General features: G+C 50.2%; 6 protein-coding genes across 6 annotated transcripts; 3 read left to right on the top strand and 3 right to left on the bottom strand.

The window, feature by feature from the left end:
- Nucleotides 1-719: 719 nt before the first annotated feature.
- TRIREDRAFT_23294 (uncharacterized protein) lies at nucleotides 720-2977 on the top strand (the record flags this gene model as incomplete). The annotated part of the gene is made up of 2 exons (XM_006968988.1): nucleotides 720-1475; nucleotides 1568-2977. The coding sequence occupies 2 exons, from the start codon at nucleotides 720-722 to the stop codon at nucleotides 2705-2707; spliced, it is 1896 nt and encodes a 631-aa protein (XP_006969050.1). The 3' UTR covers nucleotides 2708-2977.
- A 3047-nt stretch (nucleotides 2978-6024) lies between these two features.
- Nucleotides 6025-7157, bottom strand: TRIREDRAFT_111593 (uncharacterized protein; the record flags this gene model as incomplete). Its single annotated transcript, XM_006969006.1, has 6 exons — nucleotides 6025-6135; nucleotides 6242-6252; nucleotides 6412-6435; nucleotides 6467-6529; nucleotides 6879-6966; nucleotides 7140-7157. The coding sequence occupies 6 exons, from the start codon at nucleotides 7155-7157 to the stop codon at nucleotides 6025-6027; spliced, it is 315 nt and encodes a 104-aa protein (XP_006969068.1).
- Nucleotides 7158-7263: 106 nt separating this feature from the next.
- On the top strand, nucleotides 7264-8770 carry TRIREDRAFT_69282 (uncharacterized protein; the record flags this gene model as incomplete). The annotated part of the gene is made up of 2 exons (XM_006969063.1): nucleotides 7264-8016; nucleotides 8261-8770. The coding sequence occupies 2 exons, from the start codon at nucleotides 7264-7266 to the stop codon at nucleotides 8768-8770; spliced, it is 1263 nt and encodes a 420-aa protein (XP_006969125.1).
- A 309-nt stretch (nucleotides 8771-9079) lies between these two features.
- On the bottom strand, nucleotides 9080-10115 carry TRIREDRAFT_111591 (uncharacterized protein; the record flags this gene model as incomplete). The annotated part of the gene is made up of 2 exons (XM_006969005.1): nucleotides 9080-9830; nucleotides 9979-10115. 2 exons carry the CDS (start codon nucleotides 10113-10115, stop codon nucleotides 9080-9082), a joined length of 888 nt encoding a protein of 295 aa, XP_006969067.1.
- A 3433-nt stretch (nucleotides 10116-13548) lies between these two features.
- On the top strand, nucleotides 13549-16258 carry TRIREDRAFT_52073 (sulfatase). The gene has a single exon (XM_006969062.1). It carries the CDS (start codon nucleotides 13561-13563, stop codon nucleotides 16090-16092), a length of 2532 nt encoding a protein of 843 aa, XP_006969124.1. The 5' UTR covers nucleotides 13549-13560; the 3' UTR covers nucleotides 16093-16258.
- Nucleotides 16259-17787: 1529 nt separating this feature from the next.
- Nucleotides 17788-20045, bottom strand: TRIREDRAFT_111588 (uncharacterized protein; the record flags this gene model as incomplete). The annotated part of the gene is made up of 15 exons (XM_006969004.1): nucleotides 17788-17798; nucleotides 17951-17968; nucleotides 18275-18280; nucleotides 18315-18324; nucleotides 18368-18380; nucleotides 18624-18631; nucleotides 18795-18810; nucleotides 18981-19000; nucleotides 19106-19117; nucleotides 19159-19176; nucleotides 19474-19486; nucleotides 19688-19699; nucleotides 19872-19898; nucleotides 19962-19974; nucleotides 20042-20045. Coding segments are annotated over 15 exons (201 nt in total), but the record flags the coding sequence as incomplete, so codon positions are not given.
- Between the last annotated feature and the right edge of the window lie 316 nt (nucleotides 20046-20361).

Genomic DNA, 20361 nt, shown 5'->3' with positions numbered 1-20361 from the left:
CAACAGCTTTGCAAACCACTCCTGAATCCCATCTGGTGAGTCCCATCGACTCTGTCGTCGTGCGCGATCACGCCTCTGCCCTGAATTCGGGCCTCCAGCACGCCCCTGTCCCTTGGATTCGCAACCTCATCCCACCCAACCCGTCCCTTTGCGGTGGCCAGCGCCTCTGGGTTCACAGAAGCTCATTTTTTTCCCTTTCCTCCAACCCGTCTTCCCCCGTCCGACGGCTTCGCGATCCTCGCCCAGCTCTTGTGTGCAAGCCTTGGTTCCATCTCTCGCGAAGTCTCCCATGGCTAACTTTGCTGCGTCGCCTCCCCAGATCCTGTCCTGAGCGCCGCCGCTCTCGCCAGTTCTTCGTCGCCGCCGAATCCGCCGCCGCGCCAGCCAGGAGCTGACCAAGAAGCAGGCGCTTACCGCATCACCTGGATGGTTGATCAAGTTTGGACATTGCCTCATCAGTCATCATCCTCTAGAAGCGGAAGAGCCCTTTCTCGAGTCCTGGCTATCGGCCGGTGATGAAATTGCCCGTCCTCACGCCGAGCGATACTCTTGTCTGAAGCTGCCTGCTTCTGTCCGACCCACGTCCCCAGCCCAACTCTTCTTCCTACGAGCCCTCGATCGCCATCTCCTCCCATCCCCCCCCTTCCATCCGAGCCGAAGACTATAACACAAACAATCTATCAACAAGATAGCAAGAAATCCACAAGAACAGAAAAAAAATGAACTCATTGTCCCCCATAAACACTTCGGGCGGCATGTCGGCGGCGTCCTCACACGGCGGCAGTGTCTCGCCTCGTCAGGCGCCGAGCCCCAAGAACGTCGCATTTGAGCTGCTGTTCCTCGAATCGCCTCAATACCGCGCGCGCCTGCCCATGCGAGTCCAGATCTACCCCCATGACACCACAGACTCCATTGTCACAACCGTCAAGAACTTTTACGGCTTGTACTCGGGCCCGCCCGGCTCAAAAGGCGTCAGCTTTGAGGACGAGCTCGGCAACACTCTGATTGCGCGATATGAAAATTTCCGCAACAACATGGTTGTCTACGTCCGAGTCATCGAAGAGGCTCCCGGGGCTGCCCTGGAGTCGCATCGCTATCGCGGCCTTCACATGGGCGCCGACTCCTACTACGGCGGCGGCGATGCCTACGCCCTGCCCCAGCGCTTCGGCCCTGACATGGCCCGCTCCAATTCGACATCACCACGCCGCCGCAGTCCTTCGCCCAATGTGTCGCGGGGACGCAGAAGCGACTCGACCAGCTCCAATGGCAAGAAGGGTCGCTCTCGCTCTACCAAGAGCCGAGCGCTCCAAGGCCACGCCGATGCATACGCCGAAAGCATCAACGGCTACAGCAGCGGCGATGGCGCCCCGAGCACCACGTCTGCCCGCGCCAAGGAGCAGCTCGGAACCACCGACATCAGCGTCGAGAACATTGTGGAGGGCGGTCGACGAAAGAGGGCCAAGTTTGAGAGCTCTGTAAGCCTAGCGCCATCTCATCATTACGCATTGCATTGATTGCTCGCAAAGTTGCTAACGCTGGTTTTTTTCTCCTTCTTTTTCTTACGCAGGAACTGCCACTCTTCGCACCGCCTCAGATGCCGGCCGCCACTTCAAATCCATCCGTATCTCCCGCCAGACGTATTGAGCATCATCACCGACATTCCCTCTCGTACGTCCAGACCGGCCAGAACCCTTTTGTACACCCCCGACCGCTGCACTCGCCGCAGAGCTATGGTAGTGCGCACGGCCAGATGGGCCTGTACTCGACCCCTGTCTCCAGCGACCGCCGCGGTCGGGGCAGCATCTCGTACGGCAGCCATAGCATGGCCCATGGCATGGGCATCCTCCCAACTCCCGACCCCACCGTCGGGAGCTGCATGTCGGAGGAAGACAAGGATGTCGCCATTCAGCTCATGCGGCTGGGCGAGATGTCCAACATTTCTCACGGCCGCACATCCGCGTCGACTTTGGAGGACGCATTCAGCGGTAGAGCCGACGCCGCGTCGTCCACTGGCGCAACTAGCGACAGCGACAGTGACAGCGATGCCGGGCTCCCGCCGCCCCGTCGCCAAAAGCTGGACCTGACGGGCGCGTCCAAGCAGGTCTACCAGACCACCGAGTCGCACTTCATGCCGCCCATTGACGGCGCCGAGGCCAGCGGCGACGATGCCGACTATGAGGATGGCCCTGACGTCCGAGCCAAGCCGGCCCAGAGCAAGTCGTCCAAGAGCAAGTCGGCCCCTATGGCCGCGCCCAAGCCGGCCGCCTCCAAGACCAAGGCTCCCCGCGTTGCCAACGGCAGCAAGACCAAGAAGCCGCCAATTGTGCCCAACGGCCCCATCTCCCCGGCGGCCTCGACCACCCACTCTAGGAAGCAGTCGGTGGCGTCCGTCGGACACATGTCCCAAACTGGCGAGGACGAGCAGCCTGATCTGTCGACCAAGCCGCGCTGCCAGCGCTGCCGGAAGAGCAAGAAGGGCTGCGATCGCCAGCGACCCTGCGGACGCTGCCGCGACGCCGGCCTCTCCGCCGACCAGTGCATCAGCGAGGACGAGGGCAACGGCCGAAAGGGCCGCTACGGCCGCCACATGGGAGTGCCTCTGAAGAAGGAAGACATGGCCATCGCATCCCAGCCTGCGCTTTTGCCCGCGGCTCCCATCGCTGCCAACACAATGACCGCCGACAAGGCCAAGAAGCGCAAGCGGTAGAGAACGAACTCCCACCCGGTTCGTTTTCCTGCGCGCTACGGTCTGTATGATGTGTGTCATTTAGGAAGCCAGGAGGAAGGAGGGCTTCTCCTCTCTCACTCTTTCTTGGTCGCGGGCAATTGTGTATCGGGGTCGTTTGGCTGTTTGTTTCCGTCCCTTCAGTATCTGTCTTCATGGCCTTGTCCGGCAACCCCTGGATTTGAGGCCGGGAGACAGGTCTACAAGGTTGACGACTGCAGCCCTCCTCGAGGTGGTTTGGCTTTTCTATCCGGCACAGTCTTCATTTTCTCCCATGATGCTCTTACGAAGATGTAATCACGACGGCCAATGCAGGGCCATTGCACTCCTTTTGGCGTTCGGATGTCTTACAGGTGTCTTTTATTTGTTCTCGGTTCTCTTCTTCTTTTCGCCAATTACGTCATCTTTCCTGCTGGTTGTTCTCCATTTTCTTTTCACACATGTTCCCATCTCAAGATTCACCAAGCAAGCTGCACAGAGAAGACAGCTGCAGACCAACAACAGAAGGGCGTGCACCCGCGCACCCGACTCTACAACTCGTTTGCAAACCACATGGTGGGGAGAAGGAGTGTCGAGAGTGGACGTGGCAAGGTTACAAAAAAAAGGCGGCCGTGGCGAGCTTTGGAAAGAAGTCTCGCCAGCGAAAGTTGGAACGAGAGCGAGGAGGAGCGCGTCTAGTATTTCCTTTTTTTTTTTTCTTATCAACGTTTTCTCTCACTGTTTCCTCTGTTCCCATCTCTTTCCCTTTCCATATTTCTCATCCTATGTCTAAAGTAAGAAGGTCTGGTCGGGTATGGTGGCAAAACAAAAATTCGCCGGTTGGAGCACTCGTCTTTGGTGTGTTTACAACTGTCTAGAGGTAGTATCTAGACAATGGACGGGTGGCGGGGATGGAGGTGCTCTTCCTTTTTGTTTCTTTCTTTTTCGTTTTCTCTACTGTTTTCGTTTCATTATCTTTCATCTCTTGTTTTCACTCTGCGTTCTTCTCTTGTTCTCAAAGTTTCCTATCTGTTGAGTCGAATTTCAGCGATTCGCGGTTGGTAGTTTGCGGGTTCTTTGTTTCCTTGTCTATTTCCTTTTGAGTGTTGGCCATCACAGAGAGGGTGCAGCTCGTTCCCGTTTATCCATGGAGGGATGGTTGGACCCGGGAGGATAGGTAGGCGGCATAGCGGAGAAAAGGGGGCGCCATCGCGCTTCGAATATACGGGAACATGTTTTTCTTTTACTCTTGACAGATGCCTCTTGTGGTGAGATGCGATGTGCTGTGTAATGAATGATGGGTGATCTAGTACGAGATTCTAGAAGCGCATCGAGCGTCTTCTTTTGCCCACTTGGTATGCTTATGGAGCCGGTTGCCTTGTTTCGCCTGATGCTAGCCTGGCGCAAGGCGCAAAGATGAGACGCGCCCACCAAGCGCATCCAGTTCCGCCCTGCAACCCCAAAACACCCGGTCGCCATCCGGCGCATGCCAATTCTATCAACTGCAGCTCCGAATGCCATTCTCAAGGAAGATTATATCTCTCTCCAGCACTATTCTTGAAGGAGCAGATGAAGCAATCCTCGCCCGCGAAAGATGCAAATGTCGTCAAACTTGGCTCTCCGCACCATTCCCCAACTTACTTAGCGCCGTTTCGGGCCGGCAGAAGCCGGCGCAAGGGGTGTAGTCCTTGGTTTTTTACTCGTAGAGGGGGGGTGTGGCGCGCCAAGGGGGGGGTTCAATAACCGATTGGTTCTCGGGAAGCCATTTTGGTGGTTTTTTTCTCTTTGGATTTCTTGAGGTGGGGTGTGTCATGTGACTTTGCACGGACCTTGCGAATGAGCTTTCCGATGAAACAATTGGGTAAAAATGCTTGTTACGTCATTGGGATGTTTTTGGGTTACCCCGCGGTAGTTGGAGGGGTTGATTTTGAAGGGGTTTTGAAGGGATGAAGGATGTACTCGTATGAAAGGCAGCGAAATCCTAGTAGAGGGAAACTGTACCATTTGGCTGTTGTTGTTTAGTTAGTTGAGATGAGTGTCTATGCGCATCTTGGCTTGTGTATGCAGTGTTTTTCTCGGGGGGGTAATTATGCATTTCTGGGCTTTGCGAAACTTGACTCGGTACCTAAATGGGAGCGATCTAAGGTACCTACTTAGCTCGGGCGTGAAATTCCGCCAACCAATTTGCGCGCGAGAAGGCGCAGAGAAAGCCATTTCGTTACCCCATGCAAGACCGCTTTCCATTCCTCTCGCCTGCGAAAGGGACGATAGTCGAATCCTTTGATTTTTGAGTAAAACGAACAGGCGACGAGACCAAATAGATTAAACTGGCAGTCTATCTGCAGTCTCTTCGATCAGAGTGGTTGTTTTTTTTAGTTGTCCCCCTTTTTAAATTGTATGGCGTTTTGCGCGTGACCTCTTTTGAAGCGGTGTGTCCATTGGGCTGGAGAGGAAGGAAGGGGGGAGGGCGCGCGCGCCCTCGGGAAGGGAAAAATAAAAACAGGATAAGAGACGATAAAGTTTCGAGAGAAAGGCCGCCGATTTTTATCGGGAGTGGGGCGCCCGGAATGAGTGCCGGACATCGGAGCGGGGGGGGGGGGATTGGATGGGGAAAAGGGCGTGAAGAGGGCCGAGATGGGACATGGGGCTTACCCTGGATGCTTGTGAGGTTCCCCGGGGGAATCATGTGCATTACTGCTTGCGTCTGGTCATTCTTTTCTGCTGCATTCCGATATGTTGTTTAAGGCAGGCGCTCTATAGGTAGTTTTCATTCTCGTTCATTCTTTTTTCCTTTAAGGTGGACATTGAGTTTCCATGCTGTCTGCTTTTGCATGCCGTCGAGATAACGGCCTATTACCGGAGTAATCATGCACATGCCACCAAACCCATCACACATCCCGCCCCCAACTAACAGAACAGCCACATGCCGTAAAACAAATCAACTTTCCTAACGATCTCACTCAATCCACTCCTCAATCATATCCAGGTACTGATGATCGGATCGGATAGCATCTTTCCGCAACCCAGTTCGCCCCCCCTTTACGTGGTAATAACAACCCCCCCCCCCAGGCACATAATATGGGAAAAGCTCTGCAAATCAGCTGGACCCATCTGCAGCCGGGCTCGGTGAGAGATGCTCCGGTTCTTTTGATTTAGCTGCCGAAACGGCTTTGCTCTCTGCGATATCCGATGGGGGGGGGGGGGGGGGGGGGACTTATTCCCGGCTGAGTCATCTGACTTGATACAAGCACGTAGTAAGGTTGATACTGACTGTAACTATTGATACCGGCAATAGCTTTTTCCAGTTTTGATGGACAAAGTCAGTCCTTGGCCAGGGGAGGAGGAACAGTATGTATATGTCGGGGAGAGGATAGATGATCCACACGGGCATCATGCTTGAATATGCTTAGTGCTTTGAGTTGTCCACGTCCCTGCAACAATTGATATATGACTGTCATCGCATTGTAGAGCTACCCCATCTTTACGCCATGTGCAGAACACCAGCGCTCTCTCTCCCTTTCCTCAGGGCTACCATACCTTTGCCGATACTAGGGAGGTAGGTAATATGTGGAGAGCAGAGCGTGTCGTATGCTACTAATAGCCACCTCCCGTGCTTCCGCTAGTACGGTGAAAGCATCTCGTGTGTGCGGGAAGCAATCGCTATGCAACCTCATCCGCCTCAACCAAGCCCTCACCGTCACACTTACATACAGTAGCAGTACCGGCTATACCTAGGTATCCAACAACATACTACATACTTACAGGTACATGCCGCCCCCCCTCGGACCCAAGGGACCTGCATGTACGCGGAAACACACCTCGTATCTTTTGGTGTGTTTAGGTATTAATATTCCTTTTACCGTCTACTGCCGGGTTCACTTGACCAAATCAAGATGCCCGGGATTTTAATATCCAAAAGGGAGGGCGATATCGGGGCTTTATGCCCGAAGAACGGAACGGCGATTATAAACCAGGCACCACATGGCGGGCTTGGGTTAAGGTACCTTGCAGCAGCAGAAGCCAGAGAAAAGAAAAGAAAAGAAAAAAAAGTCAAAAGGCGAAAAAAGAAGGGGAAAACACGCCCCCCCTCTCTCTGACCCCCCCGTCGTCTCGCCTCGTCACCATTGCGTTCGGGGATGGTCATGGATCTGGGACGTACTTTTGCACTACTCACCTCTACCTATATAAGTCCCAATGCCTTGGCCGGCGGATCGAGCTGCTGTGTTTCTCTGCACCTTCACCTTTTCCTGGTGGGAGCTGGGCTAGGATCAAAGTTGTAGCATGGCTTTTGAGGATTTTTCTGGCTTCTTTGTTCTGGTTGTTTGACATATTACTTGTTGGAAATATCTTGTTCTCTTGAGTTTGTTTGGATTATCGACTAATACGATTTCATATCATCTCTTCTCTCTCCCTCCAATTTCAGACATCGTCTCACCCTTCCCCCCTGATCCATAATGACGTTACGAGATGATGAAAAAGATGCCTCTCGCAAGGCCGTGGTCGTCCAGGAGCGCGAAACCAGCGTCCTCGGCACCGCCCTCCCTCCCCGTGAAGGATCGATGGCGCCGGCCACAAACTCGGACCAGGACGTCGAAGTCGCAGACGACGAAGAAAAGGGCTACGGCCCCCCTCCGGACGGCGGCCTCGAGGCGTGGCTCCAGGTGCTCGCGACGCACCTCATCAACGCCATGACCTGGGGCTACGCCGCCTCCTTCGGCGTCTACCAGCTGTACTACGTCGAGACGCTGGGCCTGCCGTCGTCGCAGGTCTCGTGGATCGGCTCCGTCCAGATCTTCTTCACGTACGTCATCTGCGCCGTGTCCGGCCGGCTCGCCGACGCCGGCTACACGCGCGAGACGGTCGCCGTCGGCACGTTCCTCGCCGTCTTCGGGTCCTTCATGACCAGCCTCGCGCGCACGTACTGGCAAATCTTCCTCGCCCAGGGCGTCTGCATCGGCATCGGCCTCGGCGTCGCCTTCATGCCCGCCATCTCCGTGCTCAGCTCGTACTTTGACAAGAACCGCTCCTTTGCGCTGGCCGTCTCGGCGGTCGGCACCTCGGTCGGCAGCGTGACGTTTCCCGCCACCATCCAGTATCTGACGCCCAAGGTCGGCTTCGCCTGGGCGGTGCGCGTCGCCGGCTTCATCGCCCTGGCCATGGCCGTCGTCGCCAACCTCCTGCTCAAGCCCAGGCTGCCGCCGCGCAAGTCGGGCCCCCTGCTGGAGCTCAAGGCCTTTTCGGAGCTGCCTTATCTGTTGTTCTCCATGGCCTCCTTCGTCTACTTTTATGCCCTATACTTTGTCGTCTTTTATGTATGTGAGCACAATGTCGTGATGCGTATTTCTTTTTCCTCTTCTTTTTCTTTTCTTTTCTTTGCTTTTCTTTTTTTTTTTTTTTTTTTTTTTTTTTTTTTTTTTTTTGGTTTCTTCACAACCACAATCCATATTCGCCGCCGCCTTCCAGCGCTTCTGTAAAGTTGACGCCGTGAATCTGCAAAGATCAGCACCGCATCCAGACGTGAATGAATGTCGTCGTTAACCCTTTTCTTTCCCCCAGATCAATAGTTACGCCCGCAACATCATTGGCTTCTCGGACCAGGACGCCATCAACCTGCTGCTCATCACAAACGCCATGGGCATCCCTGCGCGGCCAATTGCGGGATACATTGCGGACCGTCACACAGGCCCAATCAACCTCTTCTCCGCCGCCACCGTCGCCGTGAGCGTCATGATATACGCCTGGGTCGGAGTCACGACCCGGACGGGCATGTACGTCTTCAGCGCCGTCTACGGCTTCGCTGTCGGCACCAACCAGGGCACGTTTGTCGCCTCCCTGACCAGCCTGACCAAAGACCCGCAGAAGATGGGCATCCGCTTCGGCATGGTAGAGACGCTGTGCTCGCTGGCGACGGTGGCCGGGGCGCCGACGGCCGGGGCCATTATCGATCACAACAACGGCGACTTTTTCTGGGCGCAGATATGGGGAGGGACCGTCATGGCGGCCGCAGCAGTCATCTTCGTAGCGTGTCGCATTTTCGTGACCGGATGGAGACTGGTCAAGATTTAGCCAGTCGGTGGAACAGTTGCCGAAGGATTGATCGATCGGAAAAGGGGTATAGATACTAGTAGGGTATGGGGAAGATGGAACAGCGGGGAAGCATGCAAGAAAGAAGGATATCTACCTAGGTAGGTATCACGTCGAGGAATGGCCGCAATGTAGGTATGTAATGCCGATATCGGAGCATGAATGATGACCGCGAAAAAGCATCTTGTCAAGTAATAATGACGAATAGAATCAAGGCTAGTACCTAGTGTTTATCACCGCTTGGGACTCTGTGATAATATTGAATGATGATGAGTTACTGTAGGTATTAGCTCACTGTTGCCGCAGCTTTGCGACGGCCTTTGCTGCAAGAGCCGCAACCTGCGTGCCGTCCTCCCAGATGCTGTCGTGCTCAAGCCGGAGGTCCCTGATGGCTATCGGCGTGATGCCGTCCTTGACAAGCTTGGCCTCCATGATATCCAGCTCCGCTACGTCGATGAGGGTATCCTCTGCGGAAGATGCCAAGATGACCAGGCGAGGCTCGTTCGGCCACAGGCTCTTGAAGTTCCCAGCAAACTTTGCCGGCGATGCTGCGTCCCAAACCTGCCTGTCCGGACCAAAGGCGTCGGCGATGAAAGTCTCGTATACTCCGCCGTGCCTCTCGGCGAGGCCTCTCAGGTCGTGTATCCCGGATATGCTGACGAGGGCTGCTGGCAATGGCGCGGCCGGGCCCCAAGCACGCGAGGCGTCGTTGTTCATGATGACCTGATGGACCAGCGTCCCGCCAACCGAGTGGCCTATCAACACGTAGTTGCCACCAATGCCGTACTCGGCATCAAGCAGCCTCAGCGCGGCCAGGACGTCCTGGACATGTTGCGGGTGCAGGGCCTGGCGCAGCTCATTCGCCGGCGTCGAGGCGGGATCCTGGGGGAACTGCGGGTGCGGCGACAGCCGGTAGTCGACGCTGGCGAAGCCGCGAACCGCAGACCGGGGCAGATCGGGCTGGGCGAGCATGTGCTTGATGGACGGCACAAAGTCATGGAGGGTGTTTCTGGGGTCGCGCCACCCGCCGCCGTGGACGAAGCTGTCAAAAGGGGGTTTCGGGTGTAAGAGTCAGGAATCCTCACGTAGAAAGATGTTCCAAAGGTTCGGGATGACAAGAAAACAACAAGAAAATCAACGTGTGAGCCCGCGACGGGATTTGACGTCAGGCGGCAGCTGCTGTCACGTACATGATCCAATATGATGGCGTTGAATCTGCCGCTTCTGGCGCGTCATTGTGCTGCCAGACGCCGACGCGCTGGAGGTTGTGCTGGCCGTACTGGTGGCTGGCATATCTGAGGCCGGGGATGTCTGCGGAATACGCCATTTGTGAGGCTGCGATTGTCTCTTTGTGAGCTTTGTGTTGCAGGGGATGGCGAAGGATTTCCACAGGCTGTGCAGATGGTGAGGGGGGTTGGAGGAGGCGGGGTTTGCAGACACGGAGTTGAGGGTGCTAGTCCCTTCGTTTCAATACTGGAATCCTTGAGTCTGGGTGCGATGGAGATTGGAGTGAGAGCTGTTGCTTTGCTTCTTGTTCTTGCTTTCTTTTTCTTTTCCTTCAATATTTCGTGTACTCTGGAAGACCACTGGAAGATTCACTATGAGAGGACTGCAGAGCTGCAGGGCAAGATGCTGAATACCTTCCTCTTCTGAGACATGAGGCTATTTTTACAGGGTCGGACAATACATGGAACGGGAAATACGGGGTAGCGGATCGCTAGAGGGCTTCCAGAACGCGGCTAGCGAATCAGTAGCGCCTGTAGCTGGACCCGAGGACCTTGAAAGGCGCTGGAGGTACTCGGTACGGCGACATCCAGCGGTCCCGCCTCGATTAAGTATTGGCCTTCCCTGTACCGGTACTTTTTACTTGGCATTGCCGGCGAGCGGGAATAAGAAAATCTAAAGTCGCATGCGAGTGATTCGGCAGGTGGAAGACAAATGATGCAGTATTGAGTACTAGTACCTAGTATTAAAATTTGAGCCTGGAAATAGGGGCGCGTCGGGAGCGGTGCGGCTCCAATAGGGGGGGGCCAGTTGATGCGTGATGTCACGGGTACCTTGGCGGTGTCTTGGCTTGATGAGCTGAGATGCCCTTTGAATTGCCAAACGGTTGGAGAGCAATTGAGTTTGAGAGGGTAGGTGGTGCAAAGCATCGATTCCAGCTGCGAAATGCTGTCGCGTGCTACATTGCCACCACATAGTATGGTAGTAGAGAGGCCTTGTGGCTCAAAGGACGCGGTGGCACCGACTCCTTTGATTTTGGGGTCTGTGATGACTGAAAATTTGGAGGCGAGACAGTTTGAGGAGAGGCCTGACTCAGCTGTGCACTGCATGGGCTTCTGTTCTGGAATTAGCTCGAGGCCAAGCTTTTCTGGACAGTGTCCGCTGAATGTCTCTACTGTGTCAGCATCGACCTCCTCTTTTGTCATGGCGATCGTTCAGAGCAGCAATAGTTGAGCATCAAGCGTCGACTCGACCGAATCCCGATCAAGCGCACGCTCCTGTCCCATGTCAGCATGACGAGGCTTGGATCAACTAGAGCTACCAAAGACTGCTCGGTACCTAGTAGTCGCATTGGCAGCGCCAAGAGCGTCCAACGTGAGCGTCGTTTGGGGCTGGATGTAGATCTGTCGTAAAGACTCACTCGCCCCCGGATGAAACACAGACACAGCCTTCTTGCGAGGTTGTCTCAAGTCTCGAGGCTTCTGGCTCTGGCTCTGGCTCTGCCCCACCGCCGGTGCAACCATCTGTTGCCAGGCTTGCTTCTACTATCGATTCCATCACCAATAGTATCAACCTGCGCTACGGACTCTGCTAGCGGCTGCTCATCTTGTAAGATGAGGTAACGACTCGCTGGCCAACGACAGCCGCCGGAGCGTAAGGAAAGTCAATTTCAATAGCCTGCTCTTACATACAGACACAGTACAATTAATTAGCAGTATCAGATGCAATGGATGGCATTGATGGGCAGCCATGTTCTCGTAAGCGCACTGCGGAAGTGCTGCCGAAGCCAGTTCTGGACCAGTTCCAGATTAATACGAAGGATGGACGCATCGTCTCCCGGCACTCGCTCGTATCTGGGCTCCCGAGCTGCTATTCTGGGTTCCACGTCTGATGATCCAATGCCACCCGCGGGGATTGCCTCCTTCAGTACAGCGCCCACCTCACCAAGCTGTGCTGCCTTGGATTCCTGACCAACCTACGGTACCTACGGTATGTACGAGTAGTACTTGTAGTGTCCGTCGTGGCACGGCCATGCTTCTGGTGCTACCTGTCCCGTGTTTCTGTGCATCTCCGACTTGTGTGTTTCAACCTGCTCGGTTCCCCACACTTTGTTCTGTGATGTAGTACTAGACAGAACCGGCATGTCATCATGCGACGAGACGAGACCAAGACTGGATGCTCTACCTCACGCACCAACAAGACGAACAGCTCGCCACACGAACCGAACCACCGCGAGCACTGGTCAGCTGTGGCCATGCTGTGCCCAGGGAAAGACGCTGGATTTCCCCTCTGCGTTGCCTCTTGCAGACTAACTCGGCATTGTTGGCATCCCCTCATTCTGACAATAGCTACAGAGTGGATGAGGTCCAGCATTGACGATGGATGAAGAAAATCCTTGGCCTGGCGCGCACAGTGCTGCCCGTAGCCGGTACTTGCGGAGCGGCATCGCGGCAACACAGTGCGAGGCGTACAAGCGTAGAAATAAGGGGGAGGCTGCCGACCCCAAAAAAACAGCGGGGACAGAGGCTCAGAAGGCGCACCAAGTAGCGCTACCTCAGGAGCAGCAACGAGGCGGCGCTAGCCCCAAGTCACCGCGACGGCCAGCGAGGAACAGCGAGGGACAGCGACCAGCCTCGGGAGGCCATTGGCGTGGCGTGGCGGGCTGTTTGCGGGGCGCTGGCCTTCTAACGGCGTTGCAGGCACGCGACACTGACGGCCCAAGTACCGGTACCCGCGCTAACTGTACGGGGCACGGAGCAAGCGACTCGACTCGAGGCGACAAGGGGGGGGCCAGAAAAAGCCCTGCGGCGCCAGCAGAACTTTTGTCTGAGGCGCCCATTTTGATCCTCATCTGCCACACCCGCGCCCTCGGTTTTTCCCTTTTGCTTGGGACATCATTCCATTCCATTAATTCCTATCGTTTGTCCCCGATTTTGGGCGGTCTCGCACGGCGCCGACCTTCTTTTTTTCTCTTCTCTCTGTTCGCGGCCTCGTTTCAACTTCCTTCGCTTCTTGGCCAGCCCGCCTTTGTTTTCTTTGCCGGTTCGTTTTCTTGTCGTTTGCTCTGCGGCGCTGTTGCGAGACGGAGACGGAGACGGAGACGGAGACTAGTCTCGTGATCCCCTCAACAAGGGTGGGAATACAGGAAGAAAAGAAGCTTGAGGAAAGAGAGACGACAAAAAGACTCTTCTTTACCGCTTCAACAGCGGCGCGTTGGATATGAGAAGCGTCACTTGGTGGTAGCCCTGTGTGCCTCTCGCTGACTCCTGTCGCCTCCGCCCCTTTCCGTCCTCAACTCGACCTACAACTCGATCTCGACCTCGACCTTGACCTCGACCTTGACCTCGACCTTGACCGATCGGACCCCCCGCCCCGACTCCGACTCCGACTCCGCGGCCTTGACGCCGCCCTACTCCCACCTCCTCCTCGCCATGGAGTCGACGCGCCGCTTCACCAGCGGCATGGCGTCCCGCATGCGCTTCTCCAGCCCGACGCGGCGGCGGCTGGGTTCCGCTACCTCGACTGTCACCGTCGTTGCCGCGCCCGTCATGCGGATCCTGTCTGCCTTTGCTGCTCGATTTGCAAACCGGCAGTTTCTCTTCGCCATATGCGTCGTCGCCATAACCAGCGGCAAGCTGGTGCACATATACGCCCACATCACGGCGCTCGCCTTCCGCTCCCTCGCACGCTGGGGCCTCACATTCTTCACACAGGATACCGCCTTCTTAATATTAATACGGCTGCTGCTCGACACGGAGATATACCCTTGGCGGTGGCTGCGCATCGTGCTCACGACCCTGGCGACGCTACTCGTTACGATTGTGCTGGCCCTGGCGGCCATCAACAACGCCTTCTTTGTCGTCGCCGGCTCCGAGCCCCACTGGCGCAATGCTGGCTTGGCGAGCAACGCCTCCTCGTGGAAGCTGGCAGTCACCGGACTGTTTACCTGCCTGATTGTCTTGGCAATCATCCTCGGCATCAGCTGGGTCACGCAGGACATCTTCTACTACCTGGCCGGCCTTGCCCTGGACATCCTCAAGTGGCCCTTTGCCTTTGTGTACAGCAAGCTCCCGCAACGGATGCGCCCAGCGGCGGCAAATGTCCGATACGCTCATGTTCCCCAGCAGGATGTCGAGGGCGGATCCGAGCTCATGGGCAAGGAGGACGACGACATTGACTCTAGCGGCTCCAGCGCTGTCTCGGATGCGCGCCGAGCTACGAAATGGACGACTGCCCTCTATGTTCTCGTCGGCCTCGGTCTGTTGCTCCAAGTCCTGCTGTACATCGTCCGACCGAGCGAAGGCTCTTATACCTACATGTCGTGGACACTGCCGCTGCTCCCCTTTGCGGATTTCGCTCACTCGTCGCCCATTCTGGCTGCGCTCACCCCCGTCTACGATGTTAGCATTGGCTGGAACTGGGACAACCGCACCGCGCTGGTGGAGCCCATTCGGTGGGAATGGTTGCCAAAGGACCCCCTCCCAGGATTCCAAGACTGGTACACGGCGGAGGAGACGCACTACCGCGCCTCGCAGGATCCCTTGAAGATCTCTAACCTGAAGAATGACGTCCTTCCCGAACTTCGCGACAAGCTGGCCAACATCACGATCAAGAACGTAGTGCTCATTAAGCTCGAGAGCACGAGAAAGGACGCCTTTCCCGTCAAGAAGGACGGTCTCTTCTACCAGCTTGCGGCCGAATCCTTTGAGAATGGCACACTGCCCGAGACGGCGGAGAAGAGGATTTCCACGCTCACCCCCACTGCCAATTTCTTGACGGGAGACTACCAGGACGGCTTTGAGCACAAGGAGAAGAAGCGACGAGGTGGCCTCAACGCCAACAACTGCCACACGTCGGCCAGCTACACGCTCAAGAGTCTTACGGGCACGCTTTGCGGACTGTCGCCGCTCGTCGCCGACTTCAACGCCGAGGTCTCGCATCACATCTACCAGCCCTGCCTGCCGCACATCTTTGACGCCATGAACCTCGGTCTGGGCAACTCGTCCAAGGACGGCGACAAGAAGGACTTTACGTCGCACAAGTGGAAGTCCTCCTTTATGATGTCGGTGACGAATGGATTCGACAAGCAGGACGAGCTCATGGTGCAGCTCGGCTTCCCGCGGAACAATACCGTTTCCAAGGAGTATCTGAAGAGCGACGATGCCAAGTTTGGAAAGGTGGACGTCGAAGACATCAACTACTACGGAATGCCCGAGTATGTCATTGAGGACTACGTCCGCGATGCGTTCAAGTCGGCCAAGGAGAACAACGAGCGAGTGTTTCTGACCCACCTGACCAGCACCACACACCATCCCTTTGGACTGCCGGAAGACGTCGAGCACGTCCCCATCACCAGCGAGGAGAGCTCCAAGCTGGACAATGTGTCCAAGTACCTCAACGCCATTGGGTTCGTCGACCGCTGGCTCCAGAAGATTCTGGATATCCTTGATGAGCAGGGTGTTGCGGACGAGACGCTGGTCATCTTTGTCGGCGACCACGGCCTTGCGGTACCGGAAAACGATGGCATCACGCCGTACTACAACACCAACATTGGCAACTTCCACGTGCCGCTGGTCTTTTCACATCCCCAGCTGCCTGCTATTGACATTGACGATGCGGTCATTTCCTACCAGATCCTGCCCACGATCCTCGACCTGCTGCTGGAGACGGGCTCGCTCTCGTCTTCGCAGACGCAGATTGCAAAGGACATGATTGACAACTACGAAGGGCAATCCATGCTGCGATCGCTCATCAACGTCAATGACAAGACGGGCCAGCCCAACTGGCAGTTCAGCGTCATGAACCCCGGGCGAGCCACGGTCGCCGTTCGCGACAGCCGCGAGCCGCACTGGAGACTCACGGTGCCCATCATCGAGAACACCGAGTGGCGCTTCACGGACCTGGACACGGAGCCCCACGAGGAGAAGCACCTCGTCGCCTTTGACTTTCCCGGCTTCCTGCAGAAGATTGAGCAGGAGAGGTCGGTTGAGGCGGCGCACTGGGCAGAGCAGGCTGCGTTTGTGGCGCGGTGGTGGGTTGAGGAGAACAGCATGCGCTGGCACTACAACCCATCTGAATAATGACCGAAACATGACCTACAAGGGGCGGGGGAAACATTATTCGAGTTCTCCTTTATCCTCTTTCTTTATGGTCCGGCTGCATCAACATGCATGACGACATGACAGATATCAATCCGTATCTGCTGCCTTGTAAAAATCCTCTTTTACCACCACCCATACATAGCTGTTTTTGTTTTGGTCCATTCTTCTGGTCTACATTTCATAGGGGCGATGGGGGCATTAATATCTTTTTTCTTGTTTTCCCTACTTTCTCCTTCTTCCTCTTTTTGTGTATTCAGTCAGGGTATATAAGGCGTCTCGCGCTTATGATTGTGAATTACTTGGGTAGACCGTTTGAACACAAACTTTTTCAGAAGAAGAAGAAGAAGAAGAAGAGCGGTCTGTGGCTCTGCGGCGGAATTAAAAAGGGCGGTCTTTTGAAGCTGTCGAGTTTTATCCTATTATTCTTTCTTCAGCATAGGAGCGATGAGTTGGTAGATGAGGGCTTCATGGAGAGGGGGGGGGTGGGATATGCGTTGCATAGGTACATGCCCCCCCCTTTAGCCAGCGCGCACAATGCGAGAGAAGATGATGAAGACATTTGAAGTCTCCCTCTAAGCGAGAGCAAAGCGGTCTTTGAAGGGAAAAAGGATCTGCACTAGATGTGGAATGTGATTGCTGGGAAACGCTGCTTCTAGCTGGCTGTTTGTTTGTTCGTTAAAACGTCTGGCAGCTGACCTTTGACTGACGATATCCGTGATAATGACACCTCTGCTGCTTGTCCATCTATGTTATTATGCGTTGAGTGCCGACGAGCCTTGACCCTGGCTTTTTTGGGTCTTGGTGCAACGTGTGATTTTACCGAGCTTGACAGCTCTGATCAAGCATTTTCTGTGCATCCGCCCACCCGGGCATCGTCATCACCCGCCCCGTTTGTGATACACACATCAGATGGTGACGTTGAAGATGTAAAGCACTCTTACCGAGAGGGTATCTTGAAGATATCAGTTACAGTGCCGAAAGCACCCGGCGGGCCGTGAGCGACGTGATTCCGAGGTTGCATGTCTCAGTTTCAGCTCCCGGGGTCGCTTGACAGCCCTCTTGTCTGTTATCTCTCTCTCTCTTCTCGTCACGTTTACGTGTGCTGGTGCTTCTGTGACTCTTTTTCCTTTGACTCATGACTTTATCTAATCCCTTTTTTTCAATTTTTTTTTTATTTTCTTCTTCATATTCACTTGTGCTTGCTGTGTAACAAACAGCTTCCCTGTCTCTACCAAGCTCCGGGAGGCTGGAAACTTTATGTTGCCTGAGCATGTGTGGAATTGTGGATGCGGATCATCTCCGATTAACGACAAACAGGGTAAAAAATCAAGAAGAGAGGGAAACTCGTCACTGTCAGGCTGGTGACGCTTAATGATCTTTCAAATTTGCTGAAAATGTGATTGCCGTTTGGCATTTTGTCCAGTCAGCTCGTGCGTTTGCGCAAAGGAACGGAATTAAGCAATAAGTCAGGGCGGAAGCTGTAGCACGTGTCACATGACATGGCACTAGCTATAGAAGACGCCCTACAGCGCATTAGGTAGCATAAATTAATTATCTTATATTACATGCATGCTATAATTAGTAGTAATTAAACATTTAATTAAATAGCCTTAAAATAAAAATTTAATTACTAGTATATAGTATATATAAAATATATACTAGGTTATTATTTATTTATAAATTAACTATATACTATAAGTACTATAAATTACTAATTAAATAATACTATAGCCTTTGCTATATTATATTAACTTTATATTTTAGCTAATTAGCTATATAACTTTATTATAATAAAACACTTTAATAATACTATTTTATCTTAAGCTAATAGACTTACACTTAATAAATTTTATTACTAATTTTAACTAAAAGTAATAAATATTTATAACTATTCTATTACTTAGCTAAAGAATGCATATAGCTTTAATGCCTTTATATACTAATAATATACCTATATCTTTTAATTAATGCCTAACTTTATTTTACTAAAATATACTAAGTATACTAAATATATAATAAGCGCAGAAATAAATAATATAAATATAAAAATAAATAATATAAATAATAATATTATATTACTAATACTTTAACTTTTTAATATATATATTATTAATATATTAAAATATAAGCTAATAAGCACTAATATAGCTAGTGCACTTACTTAAAACTTTAGTATATTTAGTATATTTACTATAAATAACCTAAATTTAACTAATATACTTATTAAAAACTTTAGCTTATAAAAAACTCTTACCTTAAATAAAACCCTAATACTTATAAAGTTTCCTTAATAAAGTAAAAAGGCAGTTATAATAAGCACTATACTTATACTAAATAATATATAAAACCTAACTATCTCTTTAACTTTAAACTTTACTATTTTATAACTATCCTTTTTATAAAGCAGCTTTTTATTTATCCTTAATACCTTAATATATATTTTAAAAGACTAGCTATATAAAAACTTTATAAATAATATAACTAATGCTTTAAGCTAAAAGGATACTAACCTTAATAACTATAATTAAATAGGCCTTAACCTAAATACACTTATAATAATAGCTAAAATAGCTATACTTTAGGCTTATATAATATAAAGTCTTTAATAGTAATAATTAGCTATACTTATAATTATTAATACTACTAATACTTAAGCCTTTTATTTATAAAATATTAAATACTTTAACCTTAATATAACTAACTTAACTAATATAAGTATTATCTTAAGTAAAAATATAGTCTATATATATATATACTCTTTTATAAATAGACTTAAGCACTTTATATTTATAAAAGGCAAGACTATAGTTTATAAAATATAAATAGTATATTTATATAGTAATATACTAGTTTAATATATATACTACCTATTTAAAGTTAATAAAGCCTTTTTATAAATAGTAATAGTTAATACTATTTATTAAAAACTTATTAATAAATTTAAAAAGCTAATAGCTAATATATTAAAATAGGTTAAAAATATAAAATATACCCTGCTTAATGCCTTTTATAAAAGAGATATATATATATTTATTTATAACTTACTAAAGGATATAAAGTTAGCTAACTTTAATAATTAAAAATAGCTTACTATTATATACTAGGCATTTAATACCTTTATTTAAGCCTTACTCCCTTCTTTATTTAATACTATAATAGTTAATGCTTTCTTTACCTAGCTATATAATAAAGAAAACACTATATAAGCTATAGTAAATAAATGCTTTTAATAAATAAACCTTAAAAAGTAACTAAAGGCGCTTTATAATAGTTTCTATAAATAATATAAAGGCTATAAATAAGAAAACTAGTAATAAAGTAAGTATTATAATAACTATAACTAATAAGTAAATAACCTACTATTATAATAAAACTATTTAATTAATCTAGCACTAGGAATTTAATAAAGCTAGTTATAGTAAAACCTAAATAGCGCTTAATAAAATAATTAGCTAGGTAATATAAAATAATAATAGCAGAATAACTAATAGTAAATACTAGTATTATAAAACCTTAACCTAATACTAAACCCCTTTTAATAAGTATTATAAGCTTTAGTAAATTAAGGAAATACCTTTTACTTATACTATTTATATACTAATTAAGTTTTTTAAAAATAGAATAAAGACTATATAAATAAAATATATAATTAATATTAAAATAATTACTTTTATAAACTAGAAATAGGCTACTTTAATAATATATTATAAAATAATATATACTATTATAATAATTAATTTAACTATAATAATACTTACTATAAACTACTTATATAGCTAGAACTACTAAATATAAAAACAGAGTAGTATAAAGCTAAGCTAAATATATCTTATATAAAAAACACCTACTTTATTAGTTTAACTATAAAAATATAAAAAATATATAAAATATATAAAGCTATATTCCCTTTTAATAATACTCTCTTTACCTACCTAGAATATAATTATTAAATAGCTAGAAATAAGCATACTTAAAATAACACTTAAGGCTATAAGGACTCTTAAATAGTTAACACCTTAATTAAAAATTATATTTATTACTCCTTCTTTACTTATAATAATAATATCCTTAAACTAGCACTTAAGCTAATATAATTTATAATATTATAATGCATTATTTTTATAATAAATAATATAAAACTAGGCATAGGTTTTACTTTTTATATATAAATATACCGTAAACTTTAAATTACACAAGATTTAAAAAAACTAAGCTTGCATGCCTGCAGGGTTCTATACAGGAGCCCCG

This window comes from Trichoderma reesei (assembly GCF_000167675.1).
Source record: "Trichoderma reesei QM6a unplaced genomic scaffold TRIREscaffold_28, whole genome shotgun sequence".
Classification (NCBI taxonomy): domain Eukaryota; kingdom Fungi; phylum Ascomycota; class Sordariomycetes; order Hypocreales; family Hypocreaceae; genus Trichoderma; species Trichoderma reesei.
This window is presented reverse-complemented; position numbering and strand designations above follow the sequence as displayed.

What these genes read in the sequence shown, in the direction of transcription:
- TRIREDRAFT_52073 (XM_006969062.1), top strand. Translation starts at nt 13,561, where the DNA reads ATGCGGATCCTGTCTGCCTTTGCTGCTCGATTTGCAAACCGGCAGTTT.